General features: G+C 41.0%; 6 protein-coding genes across 22 annotated transcripts; 2 read left to right on the forward strand and 4 right to left on the reverse strand.

Annotated features, from left to right (window-relative positions):
• Positions 1 to 336: 336 nt before the first annotated feature.
• On the forward strand, positions 337 to 5,522 carry LOC138123958 (putative gustatory receptor 28a). Of its 4 annotated transcripts, XM_069038844.1 has the most exons (6): positions 344 to 1,913; positions 1,959 to 2,134; positions 3,893 to 3,997; positions 4,050 to 4,115; positions 4,162 to 4,251; positions 4,300 to 5,522. In XM_069038844.1, the coding sequence occupies exons 1-6, from the start codon at positions 1,220 to 1,222 to the stop codon at positions 4,369 to 4,371; spliced, it is 1,203 nt and encodes a 400-aa protein (XP_068894945.1). In that variant the 5' UTR covers positions 344 to 1,219; the 3' UTR covers positions 4,372 to 5,522. The 4 variants fall into 4 exon arrangements, with proteins under 4 accessions (XP_068894944.1, XP_068894941.1, XP_068894945.1 ...); XM_069038842.1 differs by having other exon boundaries at positions 3,893 to 4,115; XM_069038843.1 differs by having other exon boundaries at positions 337 to 2,134; positions 4,162 to 5,522.
• On the reverse strand, positions 4,363 to 6,043 carry LOC138123957 (spermine oxidase-like). The gene is made up of 4 exons (XM_069038839.1): positions 5,598 to 6,043; positions 4,938 to 5,547; positions 4,683 to 4,885; positions 4,363 to 4,635 (listed from the first exon to the last, which is right to left on the reverse strand). Exons 1-4 carry the CDS (start codon positions 6,041 to 6,043, stop codon positions 4,398 to 4,400), a joined length of 1,497 nt encoding a protein of 498 aa, XP_068894940.1. The 3' UTR covers positions 4,363 to 4,397.
• LOC138123960 (borealin-like) lies at positions 6,017 to 13,194 on the forward strand. Of its 5 annotated transcripts, none has more exons than XM_069038849.1 (6): positions 6,017 to 6,156; positions 11,562 to 11,649; positions 11,702 to 11,826; positions 11,880 to 11,988; positions 12,605 to 12,789; positions 12,845 to 13,194. In XM_069038849.1, exons 2-6 carry the CDS (start codon positions 11,562 to 11,564, stop codon positions 13,121 to 13,123), a joined length of 786 nt encoding a protein of 261 aa, XP_068894950.1. In that variant the 5' UTR covers positions 6,017 to 6,156; the 3' UTR covers positions 13,124 to 13,194. The 5 variants fall into 5 exon arrangements, with proteins under 5 accessions (XP_068894950.1, XP_068894948.1, XP_068894951.1 ...); XM_069038847.1 differs by lacking the exon at positions 6,017 to 6,156 and adding an exon at positions 7,024 to 7,230; XM_069038848.1 differs by lacking the exon at positions 6,017 to 6,156 and adding an exon at positions 10,037 to 11,440.
• Positions 8,412 to 10,011, reverse strand: LOC138123962 (uncharacterized). The gene is made up of 2 exons (XM_069038852.1): positions 9,451 to 10,011; positions 8,412 to 8,789 (listed from the first exon to the last, which is right to left on the reverse strand). The coding sequence occupies exons 1-2, from the start codon at positions 9,784 to 9,786 to the stop codon at positions 8,427 to 8,429; spliced, it is 699 nt and encodes a 232-aa protein (XP_068894953.1). The 5' UTR covers positions 9,787 to 10,011; the 3' UTR covers positions 8,412 to 8,426.
• On the reverse strand, positions 13,185 to 15,654 carry LOC138123956 (cilia- and flagella-associated protein 45-like). The gene is made up of 7 exons (XM_069038838.1): positions 15,544 to 15,654; positions 14,967 to 15,258; positions 14,732 to 14,912; positions 14,529 to 14,675; positions 14,320 to 14,472; positions 13,340 to 14,271; positions 13,185 to 13,293 (listed from the first exon to the last, which is right to left on the reverse strand). The coding sequence occupies exons 2-7, from the start codon at positions 15,005 to 15,007 to the stop codon at positions 13,221 to 13,223; spliced, it is 1,527 nt and encodes a 508-aa protein (XP_068894939.1). The 5' UTR covers positions 15,008 to 15,258; positions 15,544 to 15,654; the 3' UTR covers positions 13,185 to 13,220.
• Psi (P-element somatic inhibitor) lies at positions 15,268 to 25,397 on the reverse strand. 10 transcript variants are annotated; one of them, XM_069038826.1, is made up of 12 exons: positions 24,778 to 25,147; positions 24,612 to 24,687; positions 24,392 to 24,556; positions 22,253 to 22,486; positions 21,371 to 21,945; positions 21,060 to 21,312; positions 20,788 to 21,005; positions 18,736 to 18,957; positions 18,459 to 18,668; positions 18,063 to 18,186; positions 17,751 to 17,888; positions 15,268 to 15,654 (listed from the first exon to the last, which is right to left on the reverse strand). In XM_069038826.1, the coding sequence occupies exons 1-11, from the start codon at positions 24,865 to 24,867 to the stop codon at positions 17,764 to 17,766; spliced, it is 2,292 nt and encodes a 763-aa protein (XP_068894927.1). In that variant the 5' UTR covers positions 24,868 to 25,147; the 3' UTR covers positions 15,268 to 15,654; positions 17,751 to 17,763. The 10 variants fall into 10 exon arrangements, with proteins under 10 accessions (XP_068894927.1, XP_068894926.1, XP_068894929.1 ...); XM_069038825.1 differs by having other exon boundaries at positions 15,268 to 15,747; XM_069038828.1 differs by lacking the exons at positions 15,268 to 15,654; positions 24,778 to 25,147 and adding exons at positions 16,375 to 17,361; positions 25,201 to 25,397.
• Between the last annotated feature and the right edge of the window lie 7 nt (positions 25,398 to 25,404).

The following is a 25,404-nucleotide window of genomic DNA, read 5'->3' on the forward strand; positions in this document are numbered from 1 at the left end:
GTCGTCAATGTCATCTCAAAATTTGGTTAGATTGTCACAGATTTAAAAAATTTCCCTGCCTAATTATGCCCACATCAACAAAGTGTCAAAAAAAATGAGAAAAAAATGACAATTAATGTCATACAACATGATGATAGGTTATGATATTTACGACTGTTTTACAATGGAGCATTTTCGATTGCGTCAAAGAATGACCTTGACGACCAAAATTTATTGCTCGCGACTGTAGATTAGAAGAAATCTTCTATAAGCAGGAAGATTTTCTTAGTGTATTATATCTTCAATATATTTTTTTCTAAAGTGAAAGAGACATTTTATCCAAATCATTCATTTTAATAACTTTTTTTTTTGATAAATTAAACCCCAATTAAAAGATTAGAATTTTTATTTTTGCTTCAACTTTAGAAATAGAACAGAATTGAAATTCTATAAATGATAAATTACAAAAAATTTAGTTGTCTGTCCCATCTTTATAACGTTGAATGTTTCCCAAAAGGGCAAAAAATAATGTTTTTTTTTTCATCATTCTTTTCTCTCTTTGTGCTCTTGCTCCACAAAATATTTGCTCTGGTCCTCTGCCAAACCCAAATCATTCCGGTCTCTCTTCACGCTCAGCAACTCGATTCCAACAGCTCCACTTTCGTCGGCGCCCTCGAAATCTCCAATCTAAAAAGCGTAGCGCCCATTTCACGCCGAGATTTATTTAACAACCTCATTGTTATTTTAATGCGATCAGATTGTGAACGCACAGATCGCCCTCCCAATCCAGGTCAGCACGTTTGCGTCTGCGACATTACCTACTGTTCAACTCCACACCCAAATTATTCACCCTTCTGTTGCACACCTGGCCTGACAGATGTTCCGGAACAGCAAAGGGGAGGACGGTTTCTTGCGTCACAATGGTATTTCGAGAGCTCGCGACCGGAGAAGGTGCGGGTCATCGCTTCCTGGTGCCAACCAAGGAGGCGCAGCTTACCTAATAGGCGCACATGAGCCATCAAGTTCATTGATATTTGTCTAGCATATTTGGTCAAATGAGTCAGATGTTGACCGACTGGTGGATTGCTAATAGTCCCGCGTAGGTGAAAGGTGTAATAGATATTTTGCAGCGGTCGTTGATCTTATCGACCACCATAGATAAGCGGAACGGTCCCAAGAGGAAGATTAAAAGAATTCGATTATTTTATGTGGGTCAGGTACGCAGTAGCCATTTGTCGCGATGACTAAACGCAACATCTTCGACAGCGCTTCTATAACAATCTACACGTCGCTCTTGATCGGTCTTTTTCCCATCTATGTGGACAAATCTGGGAGGAGAGTGGTTGCGAAAACAAACAAATACTGCACTGTGGTCATCTGCATCTATCTCGCCTTCTTCACGCTCATGCTATATCTAGGAAGCTTGGAGACCAACCCAGTGATAGCTGGCAAAATGTACAACTTCAACACTCTGGCCAAACTGTTGATTCTTGTGGTGACCCTCGTCGGGGTCCTCGCCATGTACGTGGTCTTCCTCTTGAGCTACTCCTTCAAACCCCTCTTCAGAGACTTCTTCAACACCATCGCCACAATCGACAAATCCTTGGCGAAATTTGGCCACAGATTCAACTACAAGACCGAGTTTTTGGAAAATGTTTTGGTAACCGTCGCCGGACCCATTTTCATACTCTCCAATCTGGCCATGGAGTTGTGGAACATACCACGAGAGAAAATTACACCGATTCCTCCAGTTCTCCTCTTTTGCCACTTGTTCCCGTTCGTTCTCATCCACCACGGAGAGAGTCAATTCTTTTTGACCAATCGAATCTTGCAAAGACGATTCGCAGTGGTCAACTTGATACTTGAAAAGCTCAACGAGAGGTTTGTGTTGAGGGGCAAGTACTGCAACCAACAGAAGAAGATTGTCTTGAGAGGTACGTTTCATGTTGTTGGTTTCTTTGGTACATTGTCGATTGCAGATTTGATCAAAAATGAGAAAACCGACGAAAGGATACTGGATTTTTGCGTCCAGTCGCACGACAAGTTGTGCGACATGTGCGACATCGTCAACAAGCTCTATGGGTTTCCTCTAATAATTGGTTGTCTTATACAGTTTAACACCATCGTGTTCGCTTTTTGCTACTGCTATTTCAGCGTAAGTTTCTGATGTGTAACGGTCCATTCTCTACAGAAATGTATTGTTTGTCACGGCAACTGTGCACTGAGACTGTGACTAACAACTGTTATTAGTGAAGAATCATGCTGATGCAATCCGATGTTTATTAGGTGCTCGGTGGGTGGTGAGGTGTGGGAGTTCCCTTGATAAAAATTTCCGGAAGCGAGAATTTGTTCATCCTGGAGGGATTCGAAGGATTGGGTAATTGTCATGGGATCGTAATGGATTCTTGTTAATTAATGGTGACCTCGGAGGCGAGAGAAAGTTGATGATTCGTGGAAAATCTTTGTATAGAAATATGAATTTGTTACAAACAAAACGATCTCCAACTGTGTGACGACGGTTATTTAAAAAGTTCGCGACTTGTCTAGGCTGTGTTTCACATTTGTGCGGCGTTCTAACATCACGCCATTTAAGAACTGTCAGATGTCAAATATTTGACAGATCTATATGGATCTTTAGCGGATGGGTATCTTGCGGACCAATACTGTTAACAAAAACACTTTATTCAACAACAAAACAGTTTAGAATTGGAATATGGTAGTTCAGTAACAAAGATAGTTTAAGGTTAGGGTGCCATTTTGCTGCGATGTTTTAGCAGTCGAGTCTCGGGGTAAGAGAGAGAGAGAGATCCCGTCGTTTTTTATCCTCTTCTAACGCTGATGGGAAAGATATCCACAAGATGGCCGCCATATCGGATTACAACAGATCGATAACGCATTCGAGTACAGATTTCTTAAGACTGCTTGGACTATTTTGACAAAGATGGTAGATTTGATGAGACTTGGGTTCACCACAGCACACCAGACAACAGTTAAAACAATTATTTTTCGCTCCCAAAGAAAGTAATGTTAGTTTTGTCTGAAGGAAAAGACATGGCGTCAGTATTTTGAGATGCAAAGGATTAGCTTCGAAATCAAACGACAATCTTTAGGACCATCGAAAAAAAAAAGTTCAAAAAAGAAAAAAATACGCACAAAATGTCATTTCTATGGTTTTGCGCGTTCAAATGAAATCCTGGGCTGGGAAAGCGTTGGAAATTGTCAATTGTTGTGCTTTTTAAAAGCGTAGATTAATTGAAGCATGTTGACAGCTAACCTAAAATTTAGAGCCAAAAAGTCTTCCTTTTTTTTTTCTTTTGCAATGTTTAACATTAAAAATAGAATCACTTAACGATTCCTATTCTCGAAGCAAATATCTAAGAGCACCCTTTGCTGAAAACAAACATGTTCAATTATGTCGCGATTAAACATAAACAAATGTCATTCCTGTCAAACGGCGGGAAATTCAAACTTTACACTGTTCTAAACGGATTAATTTTTCCAAAGCCTACTCAGCCCAGGATTTCTTTTGAGCGCGCAATACAATGGCTGAATTGAAGGCCACATCCTCCTTATTTGCCCGATTTAGTTTCATTTAACTTTTCCGAAGCCTAACAAAATTACATATTTCGTGATAAAGGATTTTCTTTAAGTGATGAGTTAAAACAGGCGTGAAGAATATTTTAAGGAATCTGATGAAAAAAAATCAAAGATTTTATTTTTATTTTCTCAATTACTCACTGACACTCAACTACCTTTTCATTGCCAGCTAAAAGCACCTTTCCCTCCAATTACTCGTCTTCACTAGTAATTAAAACAATCTTCTCTTGCACCAACAGACAATTACTTTCATTTTACATCCAACTGTACTTTCTTCAGATATCCACAACGAATTCAGTTCCGTTTTTCCTTCCAGCTTTCGATCCGTCCAATCTCCACGCTGGGCTGGTTCTTGTGGTCAATCCTGCGAATCTACGAACTGGCAAGAAAATCCATTTCGGCTCACATCCGCGCCAGCGAAGTAAGTCGCCACATAAATTTGCAAACAATACCAAAACCTGACACAATTCCAGACTCACGCAACTTTCCAATGGATCAACAAACTGCTCATTCACTGCAACACCCACGTCGAAGAAAAGGTACCCCGCTGACTGTCCCCGTCTCTTATTAACGCGCATTTTCCAGTTGAAAATCTTCTCTCTTCAGCTGAAACACAGAAACGTTTATTGCACCGTGCTCGGACTGTTTCCCATGGACGGTTCCTTCGCTTTCACTGTAACCCCTCACTCTTGCCACACCACCAACACTGTAGAATTGTTTTAGGTGATAGGAGCCGCAACGATCTACATCACGATCATCTACCAGTTCCAAGTCAACAAACCGGCATGTTATTAAAAGATTTATTTGGTACAAAGCGTAAGTTATTTGTATAAGTTAATTAGTCTGTCGGCTTCTCTGTACCCCGTCTCGATGGCCCCGTGGACTGTCGAGTAGAAATAGGGGTGGGAGGCCTCCCCTGCGAACTGCACGATGGGCCGGCCGTCTTTGTTGAGCAGCGGCACCGCTAGCTCCACCTCCGCCGTGATTTTGTTCTTGCGAGCTTGCACCGTCTGGAAGGAGTAGCTGCCCCTGAAGTGGGCGTTGGTGTGCCAGTACGTCCTGAAACACTCCTTCAGATCGACACTCACTCCCGGGAAGGACATTACCGGATGATGGCGTCAGGCTTGGTGATGTTGTACTCGTGTCCTAGGAACTTCTTCAGGGCAAACTCCAAGCCTTGTATCATGGTGTCGTTCGCCATCGACTCGATCTCAGGGATCATGTCCCCCGTCAGCCAGGCCACCAGGACGTGGGGGTTGTTCGGGGCGGGCACCACCGAGAACAGTTCGGTCAACCAGGAGCGACCCTCCTGCACTCGACGGCATTTTACACAATTCTAGGACACTTTGGTGTGTTGTTACCTTGAGGGGCCCTTCTGGAAACTCCTTCCGGAGGAGGTTGGCGTCGTGGTCGCTCCAGATGAAGTGAAACCCGGTGAAGTTGGTCTCTGGAGTCCACCACCTCCTTTTGAAGTACATCGCGACTTTCATCACAGCCCCGAAACCGATCTCCTTGATGGCTTCTCGCTTTTCCTTGGGTAGACGAGGCACGAAGATCTTTTGGTGGCGCTCTTTCAACACCCCAATAGACGGCGTCCAGATGAGGTGATCCGCTGTGAAACTGGAGTGATCCGAGCAAATAACCATCACAGAATTTTGACTGGAAGACTCGTTCCAAAGCACTTTCACAACTTCTTTGTTCAATAATACTGTTTGGTCAAATGGGAGTTGATCCGAAGGATTCGGAAACTTCCTCGTCAGCGCTTCTAGGACCGTCTTGTAGCCGAAACCGTTCCAGTTTAGCTCTAGGTCTCCGTCGCACTCGGTGTAGTCGTTTTTGGCGGAGGGTTCAAACCACGAGAACGCCCCTTCGAAGCCTAGAACGATGTGGTGGAAGAGCTCCGTCGAGCTCTTGGCCACTTCGAGCTTCTCCGGTCGCTCTTGGTACCTCTCGAAGATCGTCGAGTTGAACCTCAAACCAGAACTCTTCAGTCTGGCTCGAACCAGATCGCGCCTACTCACTTGTCCATGCAGTACTGGCCGACGCTTTTACCCTCGACTTCGTCTCTGTGTCCGTCTGGGCTGTAGATGGAGGCGATGATCTCCACCAGCTCCTGCGAGAACTCCTCGTCGATGGTTCTCCTCGACGAGTGGTAGATCTTCGTGGGGGTCTCGGTGTGGCGCAGCACGTCGAAGTCCTTGACCAGCTCGTAGACGGCGTTATCTTTCGTGCCGTGACACGACTCCGCTCCCAGGTCAACGTATGCCTCGCCGAAGAAAACACTGTCGACTCTGCCCCCGACTCTGTTCTCCGCCTCCAAGAGGCGCACGTTGGTGTGGCCGTTCGAGAGGAGTCTGGTTGCGGCCGCGATTCCGGCAGGACCTGCCCCCACGATCAGCACAGAGGGGGTGGCCGAGGTGGAATAGATTTGCAAAAACACAACCAGGAATAATTTGAGCAGTTTCATTTTGAAGAAGAGGAGGTGAACAGTCACGGATAAGTGCGCGGTGACAATAAATTATCAGAGAAGATACCAGTGGATATGAATTATTTTGCACAGTTCTGGGTTATAGGTTAAGGGTACGTTATGTAAATTCAAAACAGATTGTTTTAGTAGACGTAATGGTTAACAAACTGTGTTATCGGGTCTCTGGAAAATTAGGCAATCACTGCTTCGAACCGGTCAGTGTGACAAGCATTTAATCTTTCTTATTTCGACAGTTTTATGAGCTTCTTCTATCAGCTTGTGTTTAATTTTACGAGTATGATCGCTTGATGTTATTAATCGCAGAAAATACGGTGCGATCAACAATTACTTAGATAAAGGGTGGCTGTGATTTTGATAGTCAGATTTTTCATATTTTTGCTAACTCGGCTAATAAACGTCAAACAACTGTCACTCAAAAATGGTTTTTACTTCAGAACATAAAAGATTCATTTTATTTTCGTAATGGTGTTTTCCATAACGAAGAATGGACATACAGCGCTGTTACCTGTTTGGCCCAGTTTCGGCAAATATTTCCAAATTTAAATTGAAAATATGCAGCCAGAAATACTTCCATGCACTCCAGAGCATCTGTGGAAATACGTTCAAAATCTCAAAGCTTTATTATTATAATTTATTAGAAAGCAGGACAAGAACATGAGAGCTGTTATTGGTACAGTGGCGACTTGGCGAGCAAAAAAAGTGAAACATCAAATTCAAAGTGAGGAAGAGAATACATGGTAGACTACGTCCTCTGATAGAATGCAGTTTTTTAAATATCCTTAGTTAACAAAATCCCCAAACCATAACATTGAAATATTAACAAAGTACCATAGATTGTGTTGGTAATATCTTGAAACATTCTCATTGGTTGTCGAAACCCAGGCGAAAAATAAATTATATGACATTTCAGACATTTCAGATTTGAAACTGTCAGCGCTGTCAAGTGGTTTAAGCATTTAGATTTGCGATTTTTCATCTTTAGAGCTTTGGTTTGCGTTCCTCTGGTTTTAAAAATTATTAATTTTGATCGTGTTGCTGTTTTGATCTGTTCCGTTGTGATTTTTTGTTGATTTTTTTGAATTTGTGGAGTGAGTGCGTGCCTCAAGAATCTATATAGCGTAATGAACATTTTAAGTGACATTACAAACATCGAAAATGATACAGAGGTAATTTTTGTTCGTACGTTAAATATTAATCTCTTGTTTGTGTTTAGTAATTTCCGAAAAAAGCCGGATATTTTAATTTCATTAGCCAGCTTTTTTCGGAAATTCTAAAATGTATTGTGGGTTGCATTTTTAATTCCGTCGTGAAATACCGTGTGTTAATAAAACCTAATATAGTCGAAATGTTTTGGATATGGATTGTCAAACTCAAGGTTCCTTAAAACTTATGATTGAACTGTACATTAGTGAGATCTGTCATAAATTCCAATAACCTTATTGGCGCGTTTAGTTACTTTTGCTGGTAGTGCCAACTTAACGACAAGTCCCCAATCCACATCCATAACGTTGCAGCTATACATACAGGATGATTTACGAGGAATAATGAGCCCGGCGGAATAGAAAATGCAACCCGCAATTCATCAGGAGAAAAACCCGGACATTTACCGCTTCGATGTCCGGCTTTTTGTTGCAATGTATTGTGGGTTGCATTTGCTATTCCGCCGGGCTCATTATTCCTCGTAAATCACCCTGTATATTACACCTACTATACTGAAGTTTTCTTTCGTCTTTCCTAAGTGCAAACATCCAGAATAATAATGAAACGTGTACCTAAACCTGCTCTTTCCATTTTTTTAAATTTCGGACCTATTTGTTATAGCGTTGAGTGAACATTTTTAGTAACATTTATGTTAAGCAATCTATGAGTGGACAGAGTATAGACTTCATTGTATAGTCAGAACGTTGTAGATGTGGATTGGGGACTTGTCGTTAAGTTGGCACTACCAGGAAAAGTAACTAGGCGCGCTTAAAGGTATTTGGAATTTATGACAGATTTCTCACTAACGTACAGTAAAAATCATGACTGATATAGGTACTTCGTACGCTGATAGATTGCACGTTTTTTGACAGAAGAAAGACACGTGTGGCGGGGATTAATCTGCAAGGCTACAACGGATTTCTAAATAACATGAAACAATTGAGATGGAGGGTTTTTAGTATTTTTTACTGCGTTATGTTTTGGAACTAGAATTAAAAACGTATCAGCGTACGAACAATACCTTCATTTGTGTCAGAATGTCATTTGTCACAATGCTCTGTTTACTGAACCGAAAAATGAGTATCTAAAGGTGAGTAAAAATAATGCATTTTGTCGAAAAATATTTATTCTTTATAATATGTACAACAAATTAAATGTGAAGTTATTGGATACGGTTGTATGTTATTGTACTTTGTTCTGGCCTTCTGGGGGTAACTATTTCGACCGTACTGGACACTGGACTAGACACAAGTGTTGCGTGGTCTAGGTCATCCAACTGTTCTACTTTTAACACTATGGCCTGAATCTGTCTTTTCATCAACCTTTTTTTTTCTTCTGATCTCAAGTTTCTTATGGACGAAGCGACAAAGTTACCAAAAATTTGAGCATCATCGTCTAGCTTATTGACAATTTCTAACGCTTTTTCCACCACCTTATCTTCTTTCTTTAGCTTATTTACGTTAAACTTTGCTGGACTAACACTTTCCGCGTAGAATGGTGTTTCTTGACTCTCATTTGGAAATTCCTAAGAACAAAACTGTACAGGTGTTTCAAAATTCGCGAATTCCGAATTCAGAGCGTTGTAGGGGATCACTTCAGTAGTCCAAATATGGAAATTTAAAAAATCGGGACTCCCCCCACAAAGATACATTGGTCTGAAGGTGCACTCTTTGAACTGCGTTTTCTTCAAATACAGGCTGAAAAGTTCAGTGTTTATTGTTATTTATGGTGTAGATGATTTTGGAAAATAATAACGTAAAACAATTTTTTGAAGAATAGCTTTACTTTGGAGTAAAAAAATCTTAAATTTTTGTAATTTTTCTTAAAAATGGAACGGCAACGTAGCTAGAATAGTAAGTATTTTGTCACTGTGGATATGAAGGCTGCTATGTATTGAACAAAATTAAAGTGCTTATATCTTTTTCAGGAAGAGCGAATTTTTTTTTCTAGGTATTTTTCGAGCTCCACTGGGTCCTTCCCTACCACGGTCTGAATTCGGAATTCGAGAATTTTGAGACACCCTGTATAAGTATTTTAAATTTTATAGATCTGAACTATTTGGCCGAAGGTGTAATTTTTAATTTATGCATCAAAGAATTACGGACGAAACTGTGCTCGCCGATTGTATGGCCAACATAATCCTAATTTTTGTCGTTGTTTTTGCAGCGACAAACAATATAACTCACCAAACACTCCCAAGTTTCGTTGGCCTTTCCCGGCGGTATCATAAATTTAATCGTTTCAAAAAATTCCCAAGTGCTGTTATAATTTCCATCACTCCCTCGTTCACTCTTCCTTTTCCTCAGCTTTCTCAATTCGTTGTGTAATTGGGTCCGTAAATTATGAAGCTTCCTTTTTATTTCTGCTGCGCTGGTGTCGAATTGGACCGCCAAATTTTCAAGCGCGTTCGTTTTTTTCACTTTGTCTTTATAATCTGCACTCAAAAGGTCCCACAGTTCAGGAAGTCCTTCCACGTGTAATATCAAACTTTCTGTATCTACTCTGGTCCACATACGCGACATTTTGTTGTCGGTCCTTCGTTTAGAGTTACTTAGTTAAAAGTGTCGCCCAATAAACTAGACTGCTAAGTGCTAAGACACACCTAAGAGCTAACCACAAAACGGTCTCTCTGACACTGACACCGATGTCCTGACATTGTGTCGCCGGCGCAGAAATCGATGTGTTCGAACAGACACTAAAGTGTCTGAAACTCTGAACGTGTAAGTATCTCTACGAAACCAGTTTCCACATACGCCATTTGTGCTAAAGACATACAATGATTTTTTTTTTAAAGACTGGCTATAGGGTTTTACAGTCGAATGCAAAAAAGTAAATAAAAACAGTTTCCTGTAATTGTTTTTCCCAAAATTTTATTGTATAAATGTGGCTTTTCTAATACCGACAACTTCTTCTCACTTTTTTGCATTCGGCTAGGCAACCAAGAATACAGTCGTAGTCAGCTGCCAACCAAAATCGAAAAACTGGAAGAGTGGACCAAGCAGCCGAAAACTTCTTGTCTACTTTTTTTTTGCATGCTAATTTTTCAACCCCCTGTTAATTTTTATTTTTGTGAAAATCAGGAGAAATCAAACGGAATTCAAAAACAGTTATTTGCTAGCTTATTGTTTGGTTCTGGTTATTAAATTGAAATTGTTTCAATACATTATCATATCCCACAACTTTATTACAAAACTGGGTAGAATATTTTCATGAGGACAAAAGTTAACAGGGGGTTGAAAAATTAGCTTGTAAAACCCTATGGCCAGTCTTAAAAAAACTCACTGTATAACTGTTATGAGAGAGCTAAAAACGAATTCAGTTTTGCAACAATTAAATACCGCGGGAGCAACAATTACTGCTTGAGTTGGTTGTTGGTTATAAACATTTTTACTTGAAATTGGCGAGACTGAATTGTACCTAAGCGTTCCGTTTGTTTTATTGTCATTATTGACAGCTGACATAAATATCAGATTTATACTTGTTTGTTTTAAAAATTTCTCATTTTTCATCGTTGCTTTCGGAGAATTATCAAATCACGTTACTTCCGGTTACGTGATAATTTTAGTCAACAGGGACGCACAAAAGTCACCATAATTTTATTCCCAACTCAAACGTTAATTGTAAAAACTTTGTGGTAAAAACCAACAATATTTGTAATTTGGTAATTTCAAATTTAGGGATTTTGCTTTAATATTTACTTGAAATTGGCGAGACCTAAGCGTTCTGTTTGTTTTATTGTCATTATTGACAGCTGACGTCACTTCCGGTTACGTGATAATTTTAGCCAACAAGGACGCAAAAAAGTCACCATAGTTTTATTCCCAACTCAAACGTTAATTGTTGCTCATAGGGTAAAAACTCTGTGGTAAAAACCAACAATATTTGTAATTTGGTAATTTCAAATTTAGGGATTTTGCTTTTGTTACTAAATACCGGCATCTGAGAGTTTGTGAGGTTGGTGACAATTTCAACAGTTTGTTGTTTGTTCACAGAACGGAATACAGACGCCCAGTTTGTTTTTAATGTTTTTATCCACAGATCTGTGAGCTGCGGGAGAAACCGTTAAAACTTGAAAGTTTCAGTAGGGTTTCAGTGGTGATTTTTTTTTATTTACTCTGTTATTTAGTAAATGTATAGCCAGTTGTTTTATATATGAAATATTTTGCACAAAACAAGGTAATTACGCTATCTCTACATTCTACAAGCTTTAGATCTCATTGGCTTCATTATCATTTAAATGTTCACTTCGAAATAAGTCATTTTTAGTCATCATAATCATAATTCATTAAATTTGCAGATGCCCCGAACAAAAGCTGTCAAAAAAAAGGCAAGTCCAGAACTGTGTGGATACAGCCATGCTCTAATACCAATTATTTTAGAACAAAGTAAGAGGGAGTATGCTCTAATTAATCAACACTTTTCATTGTTTCATTGTAGAAAAACAAATTCACATTGGTCTGGAACAAAAAAGTACAGAATTTTTGCATAAGCTGAGGGCACAACTAGCCAAATTAAAACTTTCCATTCCCAAGAATATAGCTGACAAAACAATAGGAGAATTAGTAGGTTGCATGAGTTACATTGATTAATTTAGTTTCATTAAATGAATAATTAGGTAGAACTGCCGGTAAACTGGTCTGGAAACAGTACAATACAAATTTTAGATGCAACTAAAATATTAAATGAGAAAAAAAGACAAAACTCTTCCTGTGGAAATGATGATGGTGTGTACTTTTATTTCTGTATTTGTCAAATAATTTTCTGTTAAATGACCTGGTTAGGTTCAACCAGAAATTGCCAAAGCTTTTGCAACTCACTTTCTGTTCTTTTCTTGCATTTTATTTATTTTATTGTCATCACTCATAACTAATATCTATTTTCATACAGTATTGTTCTTCTTGGCACTTGGGTTGAGGTATTTTAATTAGGTAAATAGAAAAAATTAAAGTGTGAATGTTGTAATTGATTTTTTTTAATTTAAAAAATATCAAACTAGCAGTTTTAAAAATGTCTTTAACTGAAGCAGAAACCCAAAAGTATGTGATCAATGAAAAAGAGAAGGAATTTTTAATTATGTTAATACAGGATTCAAAAAGTCACATGACCATTATATGTTCCTGATCTAAGACCAATTGAGAATATATGGAGAGGTACTAACAGTGGTTGGGATGACATAACTTGAAATAACACAAAAACTCAGTCTTTCAGCATCCTGTATTGCATAAAAAAGTGTTCAAATTACTATTGTCTGCAAATTATTTTATTTAAACACAGCTGAATAGAAGTAGAGTGCCAAACTTTGTAACTAATATCTGTCTAATTCGGTTGGGGCTTGCTTAGGATACCTTACAGCTGACAGTAGCAGAAGTGTGTCAGGTGATCGAATATCGCGACCGCGTCGCAAACTGCAGAAGACTGCACGGCCCTCGAGGTCCTTATCCACCCGTCAGAAGGCAATTGCTGATAAGTACAAAACACCGGGACAGAAGATTCCTCCGTCCATTTACGGCACGGTTACACCAAAGGTAACTTCGTCACCGTGACTGTTGGCAATTTGTACGAGTCCTTTCTTTGGGACAGATCAAACCGAACATGCCCCAGGTGATCCTGCGAAGGCCCATACAAGGAGAGGTCGTTCTGTCGATGCAAGGGAGTCCTCTGTTGGCGGGGAGCGTGAGCGTGGACAACATCGCCAACGTCAACGTCCCTCTGGAGGGCGGCCGACTTTTCTCGATCCAACCCCAGAAAGGACTGCGCATGTCGCAGATCCCAGAGCTCGACCCCGAAATCAAGCGCCAACTGGAGACCCTGAGGGACAACCTGAATAAAGTCTGCGCCCTTCCTGGCAAACGCAAATAGATCTTATTTTTTATTATTGTGTAATATTTGAGTGATTTTTTTTTATTATTAAAAATACACGTTACAAACGATCTTTTTATTACAGTTAATTTACAATTCATTGTGTTTTTATTATGGCCTCGATGTGATGCTCGATGTCTTTGATGTATTGTTCTGGGATGTGCTTGTTCCTGTAAAAAACGAATCGATCAGTGTTTCACCCGACTGTCGCTTTACCTCAAATCTTCGATCTTGTTCTTCAGGTGGTCCTTGACGTGGGTATCTTTCTTCTGCTGTTCGAACAGCTGCAAGTTCGCCTCTTCAAACTTCTCCTTCTGTGCCATTATCCTCTCCTTCTCCTTCTCGTTGATTTGTCTGAGTAAGTCTTTGCGGTGCTGCTCCGCCTCTTCCTTCTTCCTCTTCTTCTTCTCCATTTCTTTCTCCCATTCTTGCCTTTGCACCTTGGCCACTCTGTGGAAGTCTTCTTCGTCCCGCGCCAGAGTGATGGCGGCGGCTCTCCTCAAGTCATCGATCTGCTTCTCGCGCTCGACCCTCAGCATCTCTTGTTGCTCTTTCTTCGCCTTCGCCGCCGCCATCTCTTTGTTCCTCCACTGCCTCTCCACCTCTTCCTGTATCCGCAACGCGTTCATCTCGTCCATCGCGGCTTTGATGTCGATCGACCGCTGCTGCTGGTTCCTCATCCGGACGATCTCCTGCTCCTTCGCCGCCTTGGCCAGCGCCAACTCTTGCTCCCTCGCCACCTCGCGCTCCAGTTTCTGCTGCATGAACTTCTGTATCCTCAAGTCAGCGATTCTCTGTTCTTCCTTCTGGACGAGCTTGTACCGCTCCAGGTCGGTGTTGGCCTTCTTCAACTCGTCTCGGATCTTCTGCTGCAGCTCTTTCTTCTCCTTGAGCTTCTGTTCTTCTTCTTGTTGGATGGCGAGGAACGCTTTGTTGATCATTCTGCTCTCTTCCTCGATCCGTTCGGCCTCGATCATGCGCTCGATCTCGTTCATTCGCATCTGGTCGGACAGCGCCGACACGTACTTCTGCCTCTTCTTTTCCTCTTCTTCTCTGCGCTTGTCCTCGCCTTCGATCGCCTGTTGCCGCTGCTGCTCCATCATCAAGTCCAGTCGCCTGTTCTCCTCTTGCAGTTGCTTCTCTATCAACTACCAAACCCCCCTTCATTTCAACCCGACTCCGACACCCCAACTTACTTCTTTTTCCGCGATTTGGGCGTTTCTGATCGCTCGACATTTCGTGGCGAGGATCACGCCGTTGGCCCGCTTCACTCTGTTGTCTTGCTCTTGCATCAGATCGAACGATCGCTTCAGCAAGTACAGAGTGCTCGCTTTAGCCGCGCGCTCCACCTGAAGCAGATTTTTCACAAGGACTCTCGCACGCTACATTTACTTTCTCAACGTACGTCGTTCAGTTTGGTCCCAAGCTTCGCCTTCTGCTTGGCTTGAACGCTCTGTAAAAACTCCTTTCGCTTCTCGCTCTCTTGCTGCAACTTGTTCTTCTTCTGTTCCGCCTCGTCCAGCATCATCATGCGGTCTTTCAGAGTCACGATCTTTGCGTCCAACAAAAACTGAGCACTCAAAAGGACTCAACGACTCTGCTACTTACGTGCGCTTGGTTTTTGAGCCTTTCAAATTCCGATTTTGGTAGGATCCCGGGAATATCGATGGGGTTCCTGTCGGGTACCATCAGCTTCCGCACCCCTTGCACGTCGTAAGCTGTAACATACTCTTTCGGTTTTTTGACAGTTTTGATGCACATTTTCTCGTCCATGACTTGGCGAGGAGCGCTGCAAAACTACCCCCCTCAAAAACAGTTTGCAAATTACGTCTCTGGATAATACTTTGGCCTGTTCGAGGGCTTGGACGGCTTCTTTGTAGACATTTTCACGTTCGATTCTCTAGGAAGGTCGGTATGTCAAATTGATCAAATAAAAATATCGCTATGGCAACCCCGCGAAACGCATTTGTTTAAGCAAGTTTTTATTTTTCGGGTTTAAATCTTTGACAGCTTTGGGGCATTTTGTTATCGATCGAATTTTTTGGGCGCGAGGTACGGTCCAGTTACAACAGATGGCGTGTCGATCGGTGGATCTGCAGCGAATGGGAGAGGGATGTGAATGGGCTTGGGTAAAACTGAAACAGTTTGCAAACAAATATTTATTGTATAAAACGGCGAACCTACATTAGGAGCTGTACAAAAATAAAAATCTAATGTACAAGAATAAATACTAAATGATCTACAATAGAATCGCGATTTGGTGGTGGGAATCTGATTGGTTATTTTGTTGTGAATTTTGGAGAACGGTAGACGGGGGACTTGCACGTTACACTACAGTGATCTAGCAAAGATGGCGCTACTGTGCAAGTGCCCCAGTCCCGATGGCAAAATGGCGGTTCTAGCATGTAAATAGGTCTTACCATGATGCACTAGTCGACAGGACACGCCCACTTGATGTGCCCTGTCTTAAAACCGACTCAATGATAAATCAAAAATAAAAACCATGAAGTACTAGCCATTTCTCGCTGAATCTGAAAAAATAATCACAAGACATGCAAAATACTGAATAATCTAGGGAAGCAAGCAGAACCCAAGTGCTAAATAAAAGATGATGTTGTCTGGACCTGAAACAAGTAATCAGAAGTCAGATTACTCGTTCAAATCATTCATATCAGAAATACCAAAATCGTTAAAATATAGAGCAATAAATTCTAGCATCCATCACACAGATATAGAGAACAGAATAATTATTATCGCCTTACCTATAAAAGCAACAACAAATTTATGGTACAAGATCGCAAAACACACCCGAATTGACAGCCGATTGTCACCAAGCGCGTGCAATTGTCACAATTGGCGCGGCTTAGCGAAACGGCTGTGGTCATCTGTACGGCTGAGGGATTAGTGCAGAAATGACACATTGATTCTGCCTTTGTAAAATTGCCAAAACTGATACCTACCTAAGCTAGTCTTTTCGCAAAATGAATGTGTCACTTCGGCAAAGTGCAACGACTCTTTTTAAACACATTTCAAGTGAGACAAGATGTAAGGCCCCATAATGGCGTAATAACACACCTAGAATAGATATATTCATAATAAAAGTGGCGCAGTCAATGCATGGACATATTAAAAAACACCATCATATAAAAATTGGACCACCAAAAAGAGTATATAACACGGAATCGTTTTTAATTTGACATATACTGTACCTTGGTTGGATTGATCTGAAAATATAACAAAAACAACAGACACAAGTGGTAATAGGTTATGTTTAATCAATGTAAATTAATACAATCGCAGTCTAACTGCAATACATAGTGGGTTACAATATTATCAAAACTAAAAACGAAGTGAATACACATCTCTGGGAAAAAATAACCATCACTTAAACCAATAAGTTGTCAAACGGTTTTGAGATTTTTTTTTTTAATTTGTTTTGGACGAATTACACAAAATTTGTTTACCTGTTGAAACTCAGGACTTACTACAAACACCAGGCTCGGCTCAATAAACAAATTTTGCTGTGGTACACCCGAAGGGAACGTCCTCTTAGCTTAGTTGTTATTGCACTACTGATGGAAGTGTCGGTGCGTTTCCTTCGGGCATATAAGCGGTATAAATTTATTGGATTTTTGATAACAGTGAGCATATACAAGTCGTACATCGGCATTTACAACGTAGCCTTACCACAAGTGTTGCTGCGACCTCCTGGAAAGCCGTCCTCACTTATCCTGACATACCCTATAAATAACAAGCTAACACACAGGTAATTATAACCTATTCGCTACAAAAAATTTTCTTTTATGGTATAGATTGGAAGCTAGACAAGTCACTAATCATAATTTCATAATCAAAACAATCCAAGACATATTTTCCAATCAAAATAAAAACTCGTTTGCTTTGTTTTTTTTTACGAGGAAAAAAATGTACATGATCGTGTATTTCTCAAAATATTCTTATCAAATACTGCGCAATGGCAAAAAAAAATTGGTGGAAAATAAAGAGAATGTATGAAAGTAGTACCGAACAAAAACCTTATTCTACAACAGTTTTATAAATCTAAATTATGCATTTTTCCCGTTGACTTGTTTCTAAGACGGCGGCGGCGGCGGCACGTATGCTCCTGATAAAATTAGTCGCTTATAACTAAGATGAAAAAGGTTCTTAACGACTAAGAAATATGTCTCCCGCAGATGCTTACTTGACCATCAATAGTTATTGGGGACCACATTTAAAATCTGTAAATGATATAAGAAAAACTGATATGTCGCTCCATCACACCACCTGCAATACGACCTGTCCTCTTCACACTCTCTTTCGTTGACACTTCGTGTGAAGAAAACAAGACACAAAAAAAAGTATTTGTATATAAAATGACACTACAATGAAAACAAGTGACCAAACAAATGTTTTAATAATAAATTTTACTTTCCTGCAATACAAACACAAACGACAGAAATGAGCAAATAAAATACGCATGTACATGTACGATGTGTGAGAAAAAAAAAATAGTCAAAGTCGAAATAAAACAAGGAAACACGGAACGACATTGTTTTCAATAGTAGTAAAAAATAAACCAGAACAAAGTGATGAGAGGCACAGTTTAATCGCAGCAGTCGATACTTACACGTAAACGAGTCTTAGTTGTCGGAGCTGTTCGGGGGAGCAGCGGGGGCGGGTGCTCCGTAGCCGTACGCCGGGAAGCCGTAACCGCCTTGCGGGACGTTCCCTGGTACTCCGCCCTGGGGCTGGCCGCCGTAGTAACCTTCGAAAGTGATATCGTTGAAGAGACGACGAAAGAGGGAAATGCGCGAAACGAGGGCGCCACAGTCCCAACCCGATTGGGGTTTTCGCGACGGTGGCGCCACCCGACTGACAGTTATGAGATGGATGACGTACGAGTACAAAAATAATATAGATAAAAATAAAAATAACGCACCACTAGGAGCTTGATATGCACCGTATGCTTGTTGCTGGTAACTACCTGCGGGCGCCTGTCCAGGACCGGTCTGCGACGATCCAGGTCCCCCTTGCATGGTCTGCACGTTCGCTTGGGTCTGTTGCTGGAACAAATCTCGCGTTGAACTAACAGACGAAACATTTTGCAAACAATACTAGAGACCAGTTGGCTACGAAAAATTAAAGTGACTAGTAGGATCGATTGGTACGACTGTAACTGACTGTCAAATTAAGTGTGTCACGTCACGTCCGTCTTAAAATACGTCCGATCAAAATAAATTCAAGGCTGCCATCGTGTTACGCAAAAACAAAATATCATGCTTGTCATCTACTGTGTGACGTTTGGAGTTAATAATTAGTAATTATTACTAATCACCTTTGACTTCATCTGAGCCTCTATGGCCTCCGCCTCTTTGTGTTTCCCTATACTACGATAATACTCCGCCCACTGTGCACTGTAGTCGGGTTGGCCTCCGTTGGAAGCCGCAGCCGTCGGCGTCGCTGCCGGCGCCGCACCCGGACCGCCAGCCGTCGCCGCCGCTTGCGGTTGACCGGGCGCCGTCGACGTTACACCTTTCGACTTTGCCTAACACACAAGATAATCAGAAATTTTTCGACCCCACCAGTCTCGTTCGTCATGATCAGATACCGACCTGTTGTTCGATCATCTCCGCTTCCCTGTGCATCCCCAACGATCTGTAATATTCCGCCCATTGTAACGAATAGTCGGGCTGGCCCGTGCTCGGATTCACTTGCATGGTGTTGGTTTGGGCCGGGGCGTCCGCACCTGGGGTGGGAGTGTTCCACTGCTGCTGGTAGGCTGGCATGCCCCAATTCTGGGGGTTGTAACCTTGGGGCGCCATTCCCGGGTAGGCCTGAATCGACAAATTTTCCCGTACTTTCACGGTTTCTTACGCGAGTGTACACGGCGACTCGTAGTGGAAGCGAACTGACATTTAGTCGGGCGCACAATTGCCAGAGCGGCAGTTTTTCACAAAACTACATTTTTCCTTATATTATTGACAATATAATTCATGGATCACGTGATCACGAATGATCCAATGAAAACGCGTCAACTCCTTAGTTGCATGGCTATCACAGCGATAATAAAAAACAAAAAAATTATTATCTTATTTACTTTCGTCGTTACGATTTTTGATTGAAATAAATTTGTCAGTTTGACAAATAAATGAATAATTTTGTATTTCATTCATTATATTGTCTCATCGAATATAACACGTGGTATGATTAATCATCGATGATATTAAATTCGTGAAATTGAGGCAGGACATTTCACTCGTCCTTCGGGCTCGTGAAATCTCCAGCTCAATTTCACTCATAATATATCATCGATAATAATCATACCACTAGTTATATTATAGCCGATTATGAAACTTTGTTCCAATTTTTTTTCGAGAATGTATTATACGTAATTGCTTATGACAAGCTTACCTCAAATTTTATTTGTTTGAAAAACTATGTATTATGTCAAAAAATTAATAAGTTAAAAAAAAATCCCCAACGAGAATAAAATATCCCACTTTAGACCAAAACATTTCCTTCACTTTACGAAAAGTAATGGATTTCTAATGCTACTTTAATACAGTTTTGGAAACACTCCAAAGTGTTCAATAAATTATATATTAAAAGTATAAACCATTACTGTCTTTTTTTTTTTATAAGAATTAAATAGTCCAAGAAATATACAGCGTGGAATAAAATGATTTACATCTGGTTACCTTTGGAATTTTTGCACACGTAAATTTTCCTGTACCGCTCTACTTTTTTTTAAAGTGCCGAACTATTAGTTCTGTCAATAAATGTCATCAATCGAATTGACAATTGTTACAATTTACTAAATTGAATTAACAAACGTTGGTGGCCACTTTCCACACTAGCTGTGACTTGCTTTTGTTAGTTCCTTTTTAATTTCAATCTCTACTTTGCATTCATATCATCCCTTCGCAATAAATCACATTTGGAATTTTGGAACATTTTGAGGTTAGGCTTTCTTTTTTCTGTAGAGCGGCATTTCGTATTTTTACAAGGGTAATGCAAAGGTAACTAGATGTAAATCATTTTATTCCACACTGTACATGATCAACAAAAGAAGAAAAAATGGACGGCTATGGAAAATAAAACTTCTGAAAGCTTTATTTCTTTTAATTACTTTCATTTATATTTTTTTGAGGGGTAAGATTTGATGAGAAGCAATTAGTGAATGACAAAACTATTGTAAATTGTGTCTTTCTCTTCCCCCTGGATTGATTTTTATTATCCAATTATTTTCAAACGAAAACGAACTCCAATCGCTTCCATTTCAGATACTAATTTAAAAAATATTTCCCATCAGGTCATCTGTTTGCTTTACCCTACATTAAGCCACGATATTTCCTGTTGATGGCTATACCGTATCATTAATCAACCATCTAGCATGTCATTAGTCATTACGAATCTAAATTACATATGTAATGGGTTCTTTTTTACCACAATAAATATAATGACTTAGTCACTATGTTTTAAAACGTTTCCTTTCATTTTCTCGCCGTACAATTATTAAATGAATTTCGTAACTACAAATCAAACAAATACGACGATTTTTGGGTGAAATTAAAAGCTAAAACAATTTTAGCACCGGGGACAATTTGCGTTATCGTAGATTACTTCCACTACCGTTTCCGTACTTTGTACGTTTTGTGACTCACAGTTTGCATGTTGTTCGACATGGCCGGACCGCCGACAGGTACAAAGTTGAGGGGCATTTGGACTTTATCGCTTATGATTCGTTTGGCCGCCTCGATTTGATCGGAATCGCCGCGGATTATGAAGGTTTTCTCGTTCGAGTTCTGATTGTTTTGGGACCGCCTGTCCAACTCACAGTGGGCACCGGACTGCTGGTTGATCTGTTTGATGGTTTCGCCTCCTGCGACAGTACCACTTTTAACCCCGAACCCACGATCCTCCCGACCGTCGTTACCTCTCCCGATAATGACCCCACACTTCGAACTAGGAACGACGAAGGTGACCTCTTGGGGAGGCTGCTGCTGCCTCCGGTCATCCCAGCCGCCGTAGTCCTGTCCGCCGCCGTTCCTGCTGCTGCCTCCGCCGCCACCGCGGCTGTCGTACCGGTCGCCGCCTCTGCCGCGGCCGCCCCCGCGACCCTGGCCCGGACCGTCGCCGCCATCTCTTCTGTGGACGCTGTCGATCAGCTCTTCTATTCGTTGTCTGGCCTGGAGGAAAACGATGTTGAAATTCGTCGCCGTCGCCGAAGCGAGTCGGTTGCATTACCTGTTCGACTTGTTTGGGGTTGCCGGAGAGGTAACACCGCCTCTCTCCCGGGCCTTCCTCTCTGGCTTGCTGGAACTGCACCCGCGCCCCCGTCTCGGCCTGGATTTTCTTGATCATGTCGCCGCCTTTACCGATAACGACACCGACCGCTTGTCTCGGCACTAGAACTTCGGCCTCGTTACCGCCGCCACTACCGTAATCGTTGTACTGCTGTCTGTCGTCCTGTCTGTTACCGCCACCTCGTCTGTTATAGTTCTGCATCTCTTTCTCGGCGATCAGATCGTACACTAACTGTTTGGCGTATTCGACTTTGGCGGGGTCGCCGCTTATCCTGAGGGGTTTCTCTTGCTCCTGGTTGGGACCGTCCTGGATCACGACCATCTTGGCGCCGCTCTTCTCCTGCAGCTGCTTGATGGTCTCGCCGCCCTTGCCGATGATCAGGCCCACCTTCGGGCCCGGGATCATGATCTCGACGAAGTTGCGACCACCGCCGCCGCCGCCTCCGCCTCCTCCTCCGCCACCACCGCCGCCGCCGCCCATGCTCTGGTTCATGTTGTTCATCCCTAGCATAGAGTCTACACATAATTGATTTGACCAAATCACAAACCAACCAAAAATACACATTCTGACCGCCAAAACTGTCGCAAACAATTTTTAACACTTCTCACCAAAGCGCGATAATTTTCGCGATCAGAAATTTTCAAAATCTGCCACAACTACAAGCAAACTAAGTTCAAGGACAACAGTACCACACACCTGGGAGCTAACTGGTCTTTTAATAATTACTGGAAAGGATTAACTGTCTGAGTTGCAAATGTTCAACAAATTAAATGAAAACACTTAAACATTAACATGCATATGTCTAAGAAAATCGTGTTCAACCTGGGTAATTATTGTGCCCCATGTTTGGCCCTAGATCGAGCCCACCCAACCCTTCCGTGCGACCTCTTTGATGAACGATATTCATAATGAGCTCCTTGGCTCTATTGATGGCCTCTTTTGTGCCTGACAGCGAACAGACACGGTCTGGCATTCCCTGCGAGTCAGGTGCCATTTGGATTTTACAACCTGATTCGGACTGGAGTCTCGTGATCTGTTCGCCTCCACGACCAATTACTGCAATACAACATCATTATTCAACACTGGCCAATCGCTGGATTTGATGGACTTAAAATAAAATTAGTTTGGAAAAAGTGAAACCGACAAACTGTTACACGCCTTGAGTCGACCGAACATCGACGTCGAACGGAAATGAAAGTGTGGTTAAGGAGGTGATTGCGGAGGAAATGAGTTGACAGAAAGGCGACCTTTAAAAGGTGACGCTCTCTACGGCTTCGTGGGGGTTGAGGTGAGCGGGGCTGCGCCAATTCGCGGATTTGGAAGGAAATTAACTCACGAGGACGAATCTATTGGAACGGTGTCGAGGGACGAAGAAGAGATCAACAGTACAGTCGAGCATTTCAATTATTTTTCATAATCTATTTATACATTCCTCGACGCAATGTTATGTGTCAATTTTGAACATACTACAAGATTTGCAAAAATTTACGCGAAGGGTTTTTTATTTTTCTTTAATTATGTATTAGAAAACTTTCTCCTTCATTTTATAACAAATAACGAATTCTTGGTGCTGTACTGTACTTTGGTATAGTTTTGGAACTTTGAAAAATGTTTTTAAAATAAATTTAAAAAAACTAGAAACTCTATTAATCATTAAATTACTATTTTACATTAGTAATTTGTTTTTTAGAAGACTTAAGCAGCTCAAGAAATATATTAATTAGCATTAGCGTCATTGTATTATATTTTTAATTAGTAATGCAGCAAAACGATTATTGGCAAAAAATGTTCTTATAAAAGTTGTTTTCTATTATGTTTAAAATGTCAAAATGCTTATCTGAGTTAGAAAATGTTCCGAGTTTTTTCTTCGGGGGAATCGTAAGATTTGATAGGGAAAAGAAAAATAGTCGCGCGACAAACAGTTGCAAAAAGTGATTGAATAATCTCTCCTTTGTACTATGCCGGAAATATTTTTGGAGATTGCGACTTCCTTCAAGATAATTTTTTCTCATTTTCTTCCACTGCCCGAATATATTTAATCATTTCCTTGGACACTTTTCCCACTGTTCTGAGTTTAATTTTAATTTTCAAATGCAATTCAACTGTAATCGCTTCCATCTCAAATATTTATTTAAAAAAAAATTCCTATCAGGTCATCTGCTTTACTCTACATCAAACCACGATACTTCCTGTTAACACAGCATCATTAATCAACCATCTAGTGTGTCATTACGAATTTAAATTACACCGTCCGTAATGTATTATTTTATCAGGATAAAAATGATGACTCGAGATTCGGCTCCATTTTCTCGACAACTCCAAATAAACAAATTTCAAAACTACCAACCAAATAAATCTAGTTCCACGTGTGAGAAATTGAACAGACAAAACACGTGGAGATTTGTTTGTAAAGTTAAAAGCTAAATCAATTTAAGATCTCGCAACGTCGTCCTTGCCACCGAAAGATTAACATATTTACATTAACTTAAAAAAGAGACTAATTGGCCCCTTTTGTTGCGCTGCTGTTGATTATTTGAAGCGTTAAAAATGCGAACATGAAAGTGCCGATTTTATCCTTAACGTATGCAAATAAAAATAATTTTAAAAATCGTAATTAAAACAATTTTCGCGCTACTACACATTCCCATGTGGAGTACTGGTTGGAATTTGCATTATTCATTAAAGTATTGATTAACTATTTTGCAGAACATTTTTTCAACGCTGTCGCCTTATTCGCAACAAGAACATGCAAGACTGTAATTTTAAATTGTAAACTAGCGAAAACAATCGATATAAAAATATTAAATTCATGATTTGGATCTGTGGTTTAAGTTGGTTGTGTCCGGAGGGTTTGAATAGACTTTGAGAAAATTATTGGAAGTGAGGGGACAAAAACAGTGCTTGTTTTGCTAATATTGTGGAATCGAATTTTTGTGGGGCGGGATTTGTTCTGATACTTACTCAGCCCGACCATCTTATCTGGGACTTTGATGTCCTCGTTGAGCTGGGGCCCGCCGCCCATGGCTGGTCCCCCCATGCCGCCCTGGCTGGGCGGCGGTCTGCTCCCTGGTGGTGGAATCTGAGGTGGTGGTCCGCTGCTGCCGGGGCCCTTTTTCGCATCCGGTTCTAGAGCAAAAATTGAAAGTAGAGAAAGCGGCGGTTCACGCGTCGGTCGCCGTACCTGGACCGTCTTCCAGAGCCCTCTTCTGTCTGTTATCGACGGGATTTGTTGAACCTGGATTGATCTTGGCGGCGATCTGCGTAACAAACGTTAATTTGTGTTTGTTGTCGTGCGGCTGTGGTGTGAAGCCGATCTGGGCTTTGTTGTTTACTACAGAGCTACCTACTTGTTTGGCTCGTTGGAGGGCCGCCGCGAAAGCGGAGGACTGATTGAAGTTCTGTTGAGGTGGCGGAGCTACCGCTGAATAATCACTCATTTTTTATCACCATTAACGAAATTTTGACTACATATAAAACATAAAATGGTGTCGCCTAGTCGCCCGCGTACAAACGTGAAACGACAGCGTTGAAACTAGATCTAGGGGTAAACGCGGTGCCAACTCCACAAAAACACAGTCACAACTACTGCCGCCAAATTTAAACAACGAACCAAACCGGTCACGTATATCACAAAAATTATCGAATACGCTCAAAATTTTTAAGTATACGGTCTCCTCATCAAATATTCCTTACCATCAAAACGTCCAAAAACGATCAACTAGTCACAGTGATTTACACTTATTTGTTATTTAACACGTGAAAAAACTAACCTCTGTTCGTCGAATGTTATAACAAGGAACGTTGCTCGCAGACTGACTGTTAAGTAACACTTTTTTCATTTAAATTGGGAAAAAATTTCTCCAAAAGTCGACTAAGCTTTAATAAAAACTGAATTGAACAATCTAATTCAGAACATAGCTCAACTTTTTGTTGCACCACTTCAGCAGATACAGGTAGCACAAGGTGAGAGTGTA

The sequence above is a fragment of the Tenebrio molitor genome, chromosome 2, assembly GCF_963966145.1.
Source record: "Tenebrio molitor chromosome 2, icTenMoli1.1, whole genome shotgun sequence".
In the NCBI taxonomy this organism is placed as follows: Eukaryota; Metazoa; Arthropoda; class Insecta; order Coleoptera; family Tenebrionidae; genus Tenebrio; species Tenebrio molitor.

Bases quoted from the DNA above. Each gene is read 5' to 3' on its own strand.
- LOC138123958 (XM_069038840.1), top strand. From the start codon at position 1,220: ATGACTAAACGCAACATCTTCGACAGCGCTTCTATAACAATCTACACG. The intron at 1,914-1,958 runs GTACGTTTCATG...TGTCGATTGCAG, and splicing joins GAAGAAGATTGTCTTGAGAG to ATTTGATCAAAAATGAGAAA. The intron at 2,135-3,892 runs GTAAGTTTCTGA...TTTTCCTTCCAG, and splicing joins TTTGCTACTGCTATTTCAGC to CTTTCGATCCGTCCAATCTC.
- LOC138123957 (XM_069038839.1), bottom strand. From the start codon at position 6,043: ATGAAACTGCTCAAATTATTCCTGGTTGTGTTTTTGCAAATCTATTCC. The intron at 4,886-4,937 runs GTAACAACACAC...CGTCGAGTGCAG, and splicing joins TTCCAGAAGGGCCCCTCAAG to GAGGGTCGCTCCTGGTTGAC. The intron at 4,636-4,682 runs GTAATGTCCTTC...GGAGTGTTTCAG, and splicing joins AAGCCTGACGCCATCATCCG to GACGTACTGGCACACCAACG.
- LOC138123960 (XM_069038847.1), top strand. From the start codon at position 7,186: ATGAACATTTTAAGTGACATTACAAACATCGAAAATGATACAGAG. The intron at 11,827-11,879 runs GTAGGTTGCATG...ATGAATAATTAG, and splicing joins ACAAAACAATAGGAGAATTA to GTAGAACTGCCGGTAAACTG. The intron at 12,790-12,844 runs GTAACTTCGTCA...TCTTTGGGACAG, and splicing joins ACGGCACGGTTACACCAAAG to ATCAAACCGAACATGCCCCA.
- LOC138123962 (XM_069038852.1), bottom strand. From the start codon at position 9,786: ATGTCGCGTATGTGGACCAGAGTAGATACAGAAAGTTTGATATTACAC. The intron at 8,790-9,450 runs GTGAGTTATATT...TTTTGTTCTTAG, and splicing joins ACGAAACTTGGGAGTGTTTG to GAATTTCCAAATGAGAGTCA.
- LOC138123956 (XM_069038838.1), bottom strand. From the start codon at position 15,007: ATGTCTACAAAGAAGCCGTCCAAGCCCTCGAACAGGCCAAA. The intron at 14,913-14,966 runs GTATTATCCAGA...GTAGTTTTGCAG, and splicing joins AAGCCCTCGAACAGGCCAAA to CGCTCCTCGCCAAGTCATGG. The intron at 13,294-13,339 runs GTAAAGCGACAG...CGTTTTTTACAG, and splicing joins AACAAGATCGAAGATTTGAG to GAACAAGCACATCCCAGAAC.
- Psi (XM_069038826.1), bottom strand. From the start codon at position 24,867: ATGAGTGATTATTCAGCGGTAGCTCCGCCACCTCAACAGAACTTCAAT. The intron at 24,557-24,611 runs GTACGGCGACCG...TTTTTGCTCTAG, and splicing joins GGCTCTGGAAGACGGTCCAG to AACCGGATGCGAAAAAGGGC. The intron at 22,487-24,391 runs GTAAGTATCAGA...GTTGTATTGCAG, and splicing joins AGATAAGATGGTCGGGCTGA to TAATTGGTCGTGGAGGCGAA.